Source organism: Myotis yumanensis, unplaced genomic scaffold (assembly GCF_028538775.1).
Source record: "Myotis yumanensis isolate MYYU_CA2020_CCGP unplaced genomic scaffold, mMyoYum1.0.hap1 SCAF_2, whole genome shotgun sequence".
Taxonomy (NCBI): Eukaryota; Metazoa; Chordata; class Mammalia; order Chiroptera; family Vespertilionidae; genus Myotis; species Myotis yumanensis.
In genome coordinates, this window is record NW_027223753.1 from 23,334,688 (window position 1) to 23,347,032 (window position 12,345).

The 12,345-nt window shown below is 46.0% G+C and overlaps 1 protein-coding gene across 3 annotated transcripts in view; it reads left to right on the forward strand.

Annotated features, from left to right (window-relative positions):
• The first annotated feature begins 6,830 nt into the window (after positions 1 to 6,830).
• The window catches only part of AGO1 (argonaute RISC component 1), a 40,169-nt gene continuing 34,654 nt past the window's right edge, over positions 6,831 to 12,345 (forward strand). For all 3 annotated transcript variants that reach the window (XM_070404722.1, XM_070404723.1, XM_070404724.1), the window contains exons 1-2: positions 6,831 to 7,005; positions 11,929 to 12,112. In XM_070404722.1, the coding sequence (XP_070260823.1) occupies positions 6,981 to 7,005; positions 11,929 to 12,112 (209 nt within the window). In that variant the 5' untranslated portion in view covers positions 6,831 to 6,980. The remainder of the gene's footprint in view (positions 7,006 to 11,928; positions 12,113 to 12,345) is intronic.

The window sequence follows — 12,345 nt, forward strand, 5'->3', positions numbered from 1 at the left end:
CAGGGCACATACAAGAATCAACCAATGAATGCATAAATAAGTGGAATAACAAATTGATCTCTCTCTCTCTCTCTCTTTTTAAAACCTTTTATTGATTGACTTTAGAGAGAAAGAAAGAAGAAGAAAGAGACACCAATTTTTGTTGTTCCACTTATTCATGCATTCATTGGTTGATTCTTTTTTTTTTTTTTTTTTTTTTTTTTTTTTTAATATATTTTATTGATTTTTTACAGAGAGGAAGGGAGAGAGATAGTTAGAAACATCGATGAGAGAGAAACATCGATCAGCTGCCTCCTGCACATCTCCTACTGGGGATGTGCCCGCAACCCAGGTACATGCCCTTGACCGGAATCGAACCTGGGACCTTTCAGTCCGCAGGCCGACGCTCTATCCACTGAGCCAAACCGGTTTTGGCTCATTGGTTGATTCTTATATGTGTCCTGACTAGGGATCAAACCCACAACCTTGGTGTAATGAGATGATGCTCTAAGCAACTGAGCTATCATGCCAGGACCTTTCTCATATTCTAAAACCATTCATATAACATGGAACAGAATTATCTCTTTCAGGAATGGTTGGAAATATTAAACAGTGAATCTTCTGGGTCAGCTGTTCGTTCTTTGGTCATTTTCATAACTTTCTCAATGTCCTCCTTAATTGTTGCTCAATCCTTGTTTTGCATTTTTTCTTTTTTTGTTTTGCATTTTTTTAAAGAAAAAATATGTAATTTAAAATTTCACACAGGTTTCAAATTCATTATAGTTATATAAAAATTCCCTTATGTTTATTAAATTTCTGTGATGAGTTTTAAAATTGGGGAGTGATAGATTTGTTCACTGTCTTGTGATGTTTCACAGGTGATACATATGTTAGAAATGATTATATTGTACACTTTATATATGTGCAGTTTATTATGTCAATTATACCTCAAATTTCAAAAAAGTAATTTTATAAAGCCTACCAATTTCATAAGTCTTTTCAAAGTGCTAGCTGACATTTATTAAATTCCGTTGTTCATGATTTCTGATTTTTAAAATTATCTTCTGAAATATAATGCATTTATTATAGATAAAAAGAGATGGTGCATGCAAGAGCTGTCAGTGATTCATTTCATGATAGTTTCATATATGATTTGTTAATTTGTTATATATATATATATGTGTGTGTGTGTGTGTGTGTGTGTGTGTGTGTACCCTCACCTGAGGAGTGGATATTTTTTCCTTTGATTTTTTAGAGAGTGGAAGGGAGGAAGAAGGAAGAGAGAGAGAGAGAGAGCAAGAGAGAGGGAGAGAGAGAAACATTCACTTGAGAAAAACACATTGATTGGTTACCTCCTGCTTGCACCCCTTCCAGGGCTGAGGATCAAACCTGCAACCAAGGTACATGCCCTTGACTGGGAATCTAACCCACGACCCTTCTAGTCAACACTCTACTGAGCAAAACTGGCCAGGACTCTTTTATGTCTTTGTTACTACCTTGATTTTATTGTTCCCAGGCTGTTTTTATTTTATTTATTTTTTAAATATATTTTTATTGATTTCATAGAGGAAGGGAGAAGGAGAGATAGCAACACCAATGATGAGAGAGAATCATTGATTGGCTGTCTCCTGCACGCCCACGGGGCATCTAGCCCGCAACCCAGGCATGTGCCCTGCCTGGGAATCAAACCTTGACCCCTGCAGGGTTCAGAGGTTGATGCTCAACCACCGAACCACACTGGCTGGGCCCAGGCTGTTTTTTAAATATTAAGAAAAGGAAAATATAGATGGAGATGCAGTGTTGTTTGTTTTGTTTTGTTTTTTAGGCCATTTTTGTTTTGGGGCCAGGAAGCTCTGGATGTGGAGAAAGTGTAAAAGTGGAAAGACCTGGGCTCTGGCCCATAAAACAGAGACCCTTGGGTGTGAGTTAGCTATGGACTGAGATGCAAAGATTAAACTAGAAACACAAGGAGCAGATAGCTTCCTGGGAATGTACATCAAGAATTACTGCAAGCAGTTGGTCAGCATAAAAAAGCAAAATGCATCTGGATTCCCTTTATATTCTACCACTTTGCATAGCCAAGAGTAAAATCCCTGATAATGGAGACACTTTGCAGAAAGACACTGAGAGGCTAGGGCTGGGCTTGACTCTGCTAGCCACTTTGGAGAGGGGTCAAAATAGTGGCCATTGCCTTTCTACAAAGTTAAGTATGAGGCTTGGTATTTAGAACAGGGGATTCAAACTCTTCTTATGGAATGCTGAGCTTGCAGCATAGTTATACCAAGGTAAAAAGGTCTTGCTATTTTTGAGGATATTTTGATGCCATCTGTTTGATTCAGATCAACCCAGATTTACTGATTATTCTAGGCATAGCTTTGTGCCAGGCACTACAGGGGAACAGAAATGCATTTGATATGGTCTCTATTCTTTTTTTTTTCTTTTTTAAAATCTTTATTGTTCAGATTATAACAGTTGTTCCTCTTTTTTCCCCCCATAACTCCCCTCCACCCAGTTCCCACCCCACCCTCCTCCCTCACTCCCCACCCACTGTCCTCATCCATAGGTGCGCGATTTTTGTCCAGTCTATTCCCGCGTCCCCCACACCCCTTTCCCCCCCAAGAATAGTCAGTCCACTCCCTTTCTATGCCCCTGATTCTAGTATAATCACCAGTTCATTCTGTTCATCAGATTATTCATTTGATTTTCAGATTCACTTGTTGATATATGTGTAGTTGTTGTTCATAATTTGTATCTTTACCTTTTTCTTCTTTTTCCTCTTCTTAAAGGATACCTTTCAGCATTTCATCTAATACTGGTTTGGTGGTGATGAACTCCTTTAACTTTTTCTTATCTGTGAAGCTCTTTATCTGACCTTCAATTCTGAATGATAGCTTTGCTGGATAAAGTAATCTTGGTTATAGGTTCTTGGCATTCATCACTTTGAATATTTCTTGCCACTCCCTTCTGGCCTGAATAGTTTCTGTTGAGAACTCAGCTGACAGTCGTATGGGTACTCCCTTGTAGGTAACTGACTGACTTTCTCTTGCTGCCTTTAAGATTCTCTGTTTGTCTTTTGCTCTTGGCATTTTAATTATGATGTGTCTTGGTGTGGTCCTCTTTGGATTCCTTTTGTTTGGGGTTCTCTGCGCTTCCTGGACTTGGAAGTCTATTTCTTTCACCAGGTAGGGGAAGTTTTCTGTCATTATTTCTTCAAATAGGTTTTCAATATCTTGCTCTCTCTCTTCTTCTGGCACCCCTATAATTTGGATGTTGGTACGCTTGAAGCTGTCCCAGAGGCTCCTTACACTATCTTCGTATTTTTGGATTCTTTTTTCATTTTGCTTTTCCGGTTGGATGTTTTTTGCTTCTTCGTATTTCAAATTGTTGACTTGATTCTTGCGATCCTCTAGTCTGCTGTTGGGAGTCTGTATAATATTCTTTATTTCAGTTAGTGTATGCTTAATTTCTAGTTGGTCCTTTATCACAACCTCGAGGGTCTCATTAGATTTCTTCTAGGTCTCATTAAGTTTATCGGCAGTTTTTAGAAAATTCTTGAAAAACCTTAAAAGTGTGGTTTTGAACTCTATATCCAGTAGTTTGCTTTCCTCCATTTCTGTCATTTGTGTCCTTTTTCTTTGTCTCCGCATTTTTTATGCTTCCCTGTGTTGATAAAGTGGTTTTCTGTGCTAAGTGTCCTCTAGGGCCCAGTGGTTCAGCCTCCCCAATTACCTGAGGAGGACACTCTTGGTGCACCCCCTTGTGGTCTTTGTGCACAGTCTTGTTGTAGTTAAACCTTGATTGTTGTAGGTATCACTGGGAGGAATTGACCTCCAGGCCAATTGGCTGTGAGAATCAGCTGTGTCTGCAGTGGGAGAACTTCTGTGCTAGAGACACCCCTACGGGGCAAGACTTACTTCAGTGGGGCTTTGGTGCTCCTGGTCTCTATTCTTAAAGACCTTAGAATATAGTGCAAGAGCCAGATAATTATGATAGCAGCCAACACTTTGCCTACATTCTTGCAGGCACTATTCTAAGGTTTTTATATGCATTACAACAGCCCAATGCGGTGGGTACTATTTTTCACCTCTCAAAATGGGGGAGGAGGAAATTGAGACACAGAGAAGTTAAGTAATTTGCCTAGTGATACATGGCTAGTAAATGGCAGCACCAGGGCTGAAACCCAGACACTGGTTCTAGAGCAGGGGTGGGCAAACTTTTTGACTCGAGGGCCACAATGGGTTCTTAAACTGGACCAGAGGGCCGGAACAAAAGCATGGATGGAGTGTTTGTGTGAACTAATATAAATTCAAAGTAAACATCATTACATAAAAGGGTACGGTCTTTTTTTTTTTTTTTAGTTTTATTCATTTCAAACGGGCCGGATCCGGCCTGCAGGCCGTAGTTTGCCCATGTCTGTTCTAGAGTCTTTGTTCTTAACTTTATACTGTAGAGCAGTAGTTCTCAAAGCCCGGTCCCCAGATTAGCAGCATCAACCTCACCTGGAAACTTATTAGAAACTAGAGGCCGGATGCACGAAATTCGTGCAAGAGTAGGCCTTCCGCCGAAACCGGTTTGGCTCAGTGGATAGAGCGTCGGCCTGCGGACTGAAAGGTCCCAGGTTCGATTCCGGTCAAGGGCATGTACCTGGGTTGCGGGCACATCTCCAGTGGGAGGTGTGCAGGAGGCAGCTGGTCGGTGTTTCTCTCTCATCGATGTTTCTAACTCTCTATCTCTCTCCCTTCCTCTCTGTAAAAAAAATCAATAAAATATATTTAAAAAAAAAAAAAAAAAAAAAAAGAGTAGGCCTTCCTTCCCCTGGCTGCCAGCACCAGCTTCCTTCTGGTACCCGGGACCCAGGCTTCCCTCACAGCCCCGGCTTCGTCCGGAAGGACGTCTGGTGTAATTAGCATATTATGCTTTTATTATTATAGATGCACATTCTTGGGTTCCACCCAAGACCTACTGAATCACAAATTCTGGAGGTGGGGCTCAGCAACCTGTGTTTCATTTTTAAATATATTTTTTATTGATGTCAGAGAGGAAGAGAGAGATAGAAGCATCAATGATGAAGGAGAATCATTGCTCGGTTGCCTCATGCACGCCCCACACTGGGGATCAAGTCTATAACCGGCATGTGCCCTGTCTGGGAATCAAACCATGACCTCCTGATTCATAGGTCAATGTTCAACCATTGAGCCACACCAGCTGGGCTCAGCAACCAGTGTTTTAAGAAGTTCTCCAGATTATTCTGTTGCCTGCTGTTTGAGAACCTCTGCTAAGCAAGGCAGACTGTGATGTGGGTCAGAAATTAATCTCTATGGTTAGGGAGTGGGTATGGTCTGTGTCTTAAGTTCCTAGCCTTCTGCACTGCATTTAGTGTAAAGTAGGCATCAAAAATGCATATGGATGAATTCATATGAATGAATGTAAGGGAAAGGTGATGTTTGAGCTCAATTGCAACAGACCAAATGAGAGGAATCTTCTTAGAAACTGTGAGACTAGCAAGGAAGTGACATACTTTGAGCAAAATATAAGGGTCTACACTACCAAAAGGAGCTATCAGAATGGCAGGAGGATCATGTGAGAGTAGTTAAGGAAGTAAACATGTCAGGATTTGGGGAACAGCTGAGTTGGGCGTGGGGGGGGGGAAGGAAAGGAGAGAGAGAAACTTCATTTCTGGGATGAAGATGCCATTTGCAGAGACAGGATGCATTGTACAAGCACGTGTGTGGGGTAAATATAAAGAGTTTGATTTTGGACTCTTTAAATTTGAAGTGATGGTAGGATATCCAGGTGGAGCTGTCCAGCAGACACTTGGAAATTTGAGTGTGAGACTTGTGTGGAAATGGAGATTTGGAAAGATAGTTGAGCCATAAGAATGGATGAAGCCTTCAAGGGGAAAATGAAGAGTGGAATTAGAAGAGAGCTGGGTTTGAAACCATGGTGAACAATACTGACAAGAACTTAGGCACTAGGTCCCAGAAAATGCTGACGCCAAGGAGAAGGCTAAAAAAAGGAGAGGCATAGTGTCACATGTTGCAGAGAAATAAAAATGGAAAATTATTCTTTGAATTTCGACACAAAAAGTCTTAAGTGGTGAGGACAGAAGCAGATTGACTGAGTGAGTGAGCGAGCAGTAGTGAGAAAGTGGAGACAGGTGCTTCCAGGTCCCATCCACAGAGGTCTGTAGCCGCACTTAGGTTGAAACTGTGACACCTTCCAGGGTAGGCAGGGTCTCTCGTATCTGTGGTCTCAACGCCCAGCACTCAGCCTGGAAAAGAGAGTGGCGTCAGGGAGTTCAGTGAGTCAGGGACAGAGAAAGGCTTCGGGGAGGTAGTCGCTTCTCAGCCCAAGCGTGAAGGATGAGAGAGATTAGGAGGAAAGGTGGGAGGCAGGGCCCCTCGGTGATGGGGTGCTCGAAGTGTTGAGGGGGACCAGGGAATGAGGTGGGGTTCCTGTAATGTGCGCGTGACTCTGTGAGAAGAGGGGAGGCTATGTGTAGGATTGGAGGGACCTATTTGGGAAAAAAGACAGGGCCAGCGGCTGCTTCAGGGGGTGGGGGAGTGTCCCCATCCCAACCCCGCCCCGCCCCACTTACGCCACTGCGCGGTAACGCTGCGCCTGTACCGAAGCCCTTCCTCCGGGCTGCAGGGCGACGGGTGACCGCCAGGGGCCGCTGCCTCGGGCCCCGGGTGCCCCCGCCTCTCTCCATTGGCCTTTGTTGCCTTCGGAGCGCCCAGCTTGACTCGTTCCCGTCCGCCCCCTGGGCCTGGCGGTCGCGCCTGCGCACTGGCAACTGGCCGGGCGCTCACTGGGGGAGCTGCTGCAGGCTCCGCGGCGGCGGCAACGGAGGCTGCGGGGGTAGCGGTGCGAGCGGCCGGGCTTCGGGGGGGAGCCGAGCCCGGCCCGGGAATCCTAGCAGCTAGAGTGCGGGGTACCTAGGCCCCTCACACTGGACTCCACAGTCTCCGGGCCGCCTGATCTCCGCACGGGTATATGGGATGGAAGCGGGACCCTCGGGAGCAGGTAAGGGCCCACGGGAGGGGGGAACGGTGCGTGCTCCAAAGGACCAGGGGACTCCCGCCTGAGGAGCTGGATTTCCGAGTGAAGAAAGGTTTCCTGAGTGAGAAGAGGGGCTCTTATGGGATGGGGGCCCAGTTTGAAGGGGGCTGTGTGTAGTTCCGGGGAAAACCTTGTGAAGGGAGCTCTGAGATGGGGGCCGTTTATCAAAGGAGGCTCTATCCACTCCTGGAGGTGAGAAGTAATCTAGGAGAAGGGCCTGAACACACGTAAGGACTCCCGGAGATGCCTGGAGGCCTAAGGAGAGTCCCGGCAGGTGGCAGGAGGCGGACTCCAGGTGTCCTGGAGAGGAGGAGGTCCATACAGATGGGCCCTAGCTGTAGCATGCCGGGGCGGGGGTTCAGCCAGTCTGGGCTGGGCTAGTGTCCCTTGGGAGAAGGCGCCAGACCTGGACTGTGAGCTCCGCCCAGCCGGGCCTGACGCGGGGGCGAGGGTCAGGGGGTGGTGGGTGGGGATCCAGCCTCACGATTCCCCCTCACCCCCCGCGAGTCCTGGGAGCCTGAGCAGAGGAGCCTGAGCAGAGGCACTCGAGCATGCGCAGAGGTGGCCGCTAGAAGGGGATGCCCTAGGTAGTGGGGGCGTGGCTGCCCAAATTACCCCCACTCTCCATCCCGCGCGGTTTGGCTTGGGAAAAGGAGTGTGCTGATGGGGTGCATTCTCTCTAAGGTTATGCTGGCTGGGCGCAAATAGAAATGGTCCCCTTCCCCATCTTGGGAGTTCTTACACTTGGCCCGGAAAACACTCAGTCACATTTTGCCAAGAATGGGTTGAGGGAAACTGCTAAAGTGCCTTGCCTTATTTTGCCTCTTGGATGAGGAAAGACTTGGACCGATTCAATGGCGGGTTTTCACTAAAGATAGGTCTTAGGAAAGGTGTTTGTTACTGAAGGATGAAGGGCAGGGCCAGGTTTACCTGGAAGAGGTTGTCTGCCTGGTTTGCACGTTTCTGGTCCAATACTGTAGACCCGAGGTTGCCAAGCTAGCCTTTTGTCACAAATAAGTTGTTTGGGGGATGGACCCTGGTGAGTCCCAGGTGATAGCCTTAATTTCTCCTTGTTCATGAGCAATCAGGAATAAAGGAGATAAGAACAGAGGAGAAACTGAAGCTGGGCTTTTCCAAGAAGACTGGAGTCCCCAGGTCAGGTTGTGGGTTGGTGGCATTTTGGTGGAAGGAGCAGTCTAGACCTGGGAATCCTTTAGGTAATATCTCACCTCCTTCTTCCATTTGATCTGGAATGGTAATAGGATTTTCATTTGGGACATGAATTTTATATCTGGTGGAAGAATTTTTTTCTTTTATACCAGATCTAATCTCAAGGGAATAGCTTTTACCAACTCATTCAAGTCATTCATTCAGTGATCTGTAAGTACTTTCCCCCAAGCAGAAAATAACCTTATAGTCTGTAAAGGTCTTAAGGTGAAGTGCAGGGAGCTTCAGAAAATTACTTCCTCCTTCTCTCAAGTCCATCTCTCCATTCCAGGAACTCTCTTGGTTTTCTAGGCTGGAGACTATTTGTAACAACCTGTGGACTAGAGTAAGAGTAGGTCACAGAGGTTCAGATAGATTGCCAGGAGCTGACACCCATACCAGACTGCTAATGGTTTTATTCTGATGAATTCCTAATGGGTGCTAGAGTGATGAAAAAACTGACTTGTTTGATATAAGAAATAGGCTTTTAGGAAAGGGACTAGAGCTTGGTATTTGGAGTTGGCTGTAGCCTAGTGGGACAGGCTTTGCCTCATTAGAGGGTGTAATTGAAATTCATTCTGGAAGCTGTGAATGGAGGTACCTCATTACTCCCCCTTGCTAATCCCTGTCAACTCTCATGGAAGTTGGAGGACATAATACTCAAAACTGAAGTATTGTTGTTGGCTTCACTGGGCTTATGTTCAAGTGTGCCTTCTGTGCTCAGGTGTGTTCCAAGCACATAAACTGGACTGATTTATCTGTGGAACCAGTAAGTGTTTAGGCCCTGAAACAAAGTATATGTTTATTAATTAAATTGAATCACATTTGTGACATAAATTGTTAAGCACATAGTTGGATACTTAATACAGGTACTCTGTGTATACTCATGTGTGGACAAATTCTTTTTGGAGATACTGGCCTCTTAGTATTTGCTTCCTGATAGCTAACCTAGCCTTGAATTTGTCTTTTGAATAGGCAGTCTGCTTCTTGGGAGGTTGTGGGCCTCTGAACTGCAGGGAAGGAATCCCTGAGCCAAGCCTTTCAGCTCTGTTACTTTTTCTCTCAGGGCTGGTTGGGGATGGGGGAGGGGGAGTGTCCTTTTCACAGCCCCTCCCTCCTTGCTTTTGTCTGCAAGGAAGGACCCCGCCCCTTTCCCCCAAGGCCCAAGCTTTGTCCTCTCTGCTGGGGCCCTCATCTGCATCACAAAGTGGCCGTCTGTCCCTGTCTGGGTCTGAAGGGAAGTGTCTCCCTTTCTCAGACTAAAAGCTGGGGGCAGGGTGAGGTGGGGGGGGGGGGGAGGGAGGGGAGTGGACTTTCTACAGCTGTGAGGCTTGCAGGGGGATGGGATAGGAGAGAGCTTACTCCTGCGTTCCCTAGTTTGGGGATGAGGGAGAGCTTGGGGGCTTTCTTGTTTTCCCAAAGCCTCCTTGGAGTAGAAGGTGCCTGGTGCCTAAGGCTGTCTGGTCTGTAGTCCTATTTCTGGGGAAAAGAAGGCTTTGAGGCTAGAATGTTTATTCCATTCCCCTTCAGTTCTACCTAGCCCAGCTCTAGGGATGTCTTTTCAGGGCTCCAAACGGTTATTCCGCCTGGGGGAGACTAAGGAGGTGAATGGAAAGTAAGAACTTGGGGAGGGGAAGGGTGTCTTATACCAGCTACATCTACCAGGGTACACGTCTGTCCTGTGCAGGATTTATAATTGTTTCTGAGCAATTTGCAGGTGTTTGTGTGTTTGTGTTGTGTGTGTTCTTTGTGGTGTGTCTGCAGATCAGTTTGTTCATTCATTTAATATCTGTATGTTGAACACCTCCTGTGTGCCAGGCATTCACACAGGAGATTCAGCAGTGACCAGGGCAGATGATCCCTGCCTTTGAAGAACTTACAATCTAGGGTAGTGAGGGGTATGTGTGTAAAGATTTTGTCTAGGTCTAAGTGAGTGTTTGGATGTGTATGACTAGAAAGTGTCACATTACGTGTGTGTGTCTGTCTATGCCTTGTGTGTAATTTCTGTTCACCTCTTTTTGGGGTAGGTGGCCAGGTGCTAGTAGTTAGCTTTCACTTCCCCGTGTAGCTGAGTCCTAAAGGCCTTTTGCCCCCAGGCTGGGCCTGCATTTCCAGTCTGCATTGTGGGGCTGGACTTGACAGGTGGCTAGAAGGAGACAGCAGTTTAACTCTGGGAAGCATGCCCCTCCCTTGAATGGTTCTGACCTCTTCCTGACCCCCCAGATGAGGATATGCGCCCCCCCCCCCCCCTCCCCGCCAGCCAGACTGAAAGCAGAGCTCTGGTGATGGGAGGTTCTGGGCTGGCTTATTCATCTCATCTCCCACCTGAGCTGGTCCTCTACCAGCCAGGACAATAGTAACTCTAGACAAAGGCTTCTCTTAGGCTGTTTTTCCCTCCCTTTCCCCTCAAGCTAGAAAATAAAACTGGAGGCAGCAATCATGCTTGTGGATAGAGAGGAGAAAGTAGTGGCCTTGCCCTAGCCCTTTCCCCAGGGTCCTATCTGTCTTGAAATTGATCCCTCCTGCTACTGTCAGGGCTCTCTATATGGAAGGAGCTGTGAACCGTGGAGACAATCTTGTATTCTTCCCAGAGCCAGTATCTCTCCCTTCTTCAGCATTCTAATAGCTGCTTCTCTTTCCCAAGTCCTCTACTCTAGCTTCAGTCTCCTACATGCAGCCTGTCTTTATTCCATAGCTTTCTCTTTTGAACTTTTTTAAAAAAATATATTTTATTGATTTCTTACAGAGAGGAAGGGAGAGGGATAGAGAGTTAGAAACATCGATGAGAGAGAAACATCGATCAGCTGCCTCCAGCACATCTCCCACTGGGGATGTGTCCACAACCCAGGTACATGGCCTTAACCGGAATCGAACCTGGGACCCTTCAGTCTGCAGGCCGACGCTCTATCCACTGAGCCAAACCGGTTTTGGCTGAACTTTTTTATTATTTCCTCAGTTGCAGCCTTGCTTCTTGCCCAAGCTCCTAACTCTAACCTGTGTTGCCCCAGCCCTAACTCTAACCTTCGTCCTTCCTTGATTCAGGCCTTTTTCTGCTAACCTCCAGTCTGGTTTGTTGGCCAGCTCCCAACTACAGCCTCTCTTCTTTCCTTAGTTTCCAAACTCTATCCTTTTAGCCCTTTCTCCTTTTCTGTCTCCAGCCTTAGCCATTTAGTTGCCTTAATCTTTTCTCAAACAAACACTGCCCCAACCCCCAACCTGGCCTTTTTAAAAATTTTCCTCCTGCTTACAGAGGAGCGTTAAGATGATGCTGTTTTGTGTTTGGGATGGTGATGAATGAATGAAGTGAGCACTTGCTACAGAGACTAGGGCATTCTTGGTCTGTTAGATACCTGGTGGAGGCATGTGTATTAATCTCATAGAAGGAAGGATTTTGTTACTGGGAGCCAGATTTATCCCCTCTACTTAACATGCAATAGGAACTTATTACATATTCACTTGAATTTAAGATAGACAAGGGTAATTTTCCTAATTGAAAAGAACTTTAAAAAAAAATTAGCCTGGGATGTCTGAGCCAGTGGAAACCCTCAGTTGGCTTGGGTAGGCAGGAAAGGAGCTCCCCTTGCACTCTCCTGCTCCTGTTCTAGGGAACCTTGTGCCTTCTCTGGTAGGAGTGTAAGGAGATGACTAGACTTTACCCTTACCAGCCTCTTTGTCTTGTAGCTGCAGGCGCATACCTGCCCCCTCTGCAGCAGGTGTTCCAGGCACCTCGAAGGCCTGGCATTGGCACAGTGGGGAAACCAATCAAGCTCCTGGCCAATTACTTTGAGGTGGACATCCCTAAGATTGACGTCTACCACTACGAGGTGGATATCAAACCAGATAAGTGTCCTCGCAGAGTCAACCGGTAAGTGATGCACATCTAAGACACCAAATACAGGAGTCTTTACTTTTCTGAGTCTCAGAACCTCGAAAGAGGATCCAGAGATGTAAACAAACAAACTACTAGAGGGTCATATTACAAATTCAACAAAAAAGCTTTTGAGGAAGAGATTCCAAGTAAGGAAAATATCATTGGATTTGGCTATTAGGATATAATTAGTACCTTTTGTCAGCAGTTTTATTAAAGTAGTTGGGCTA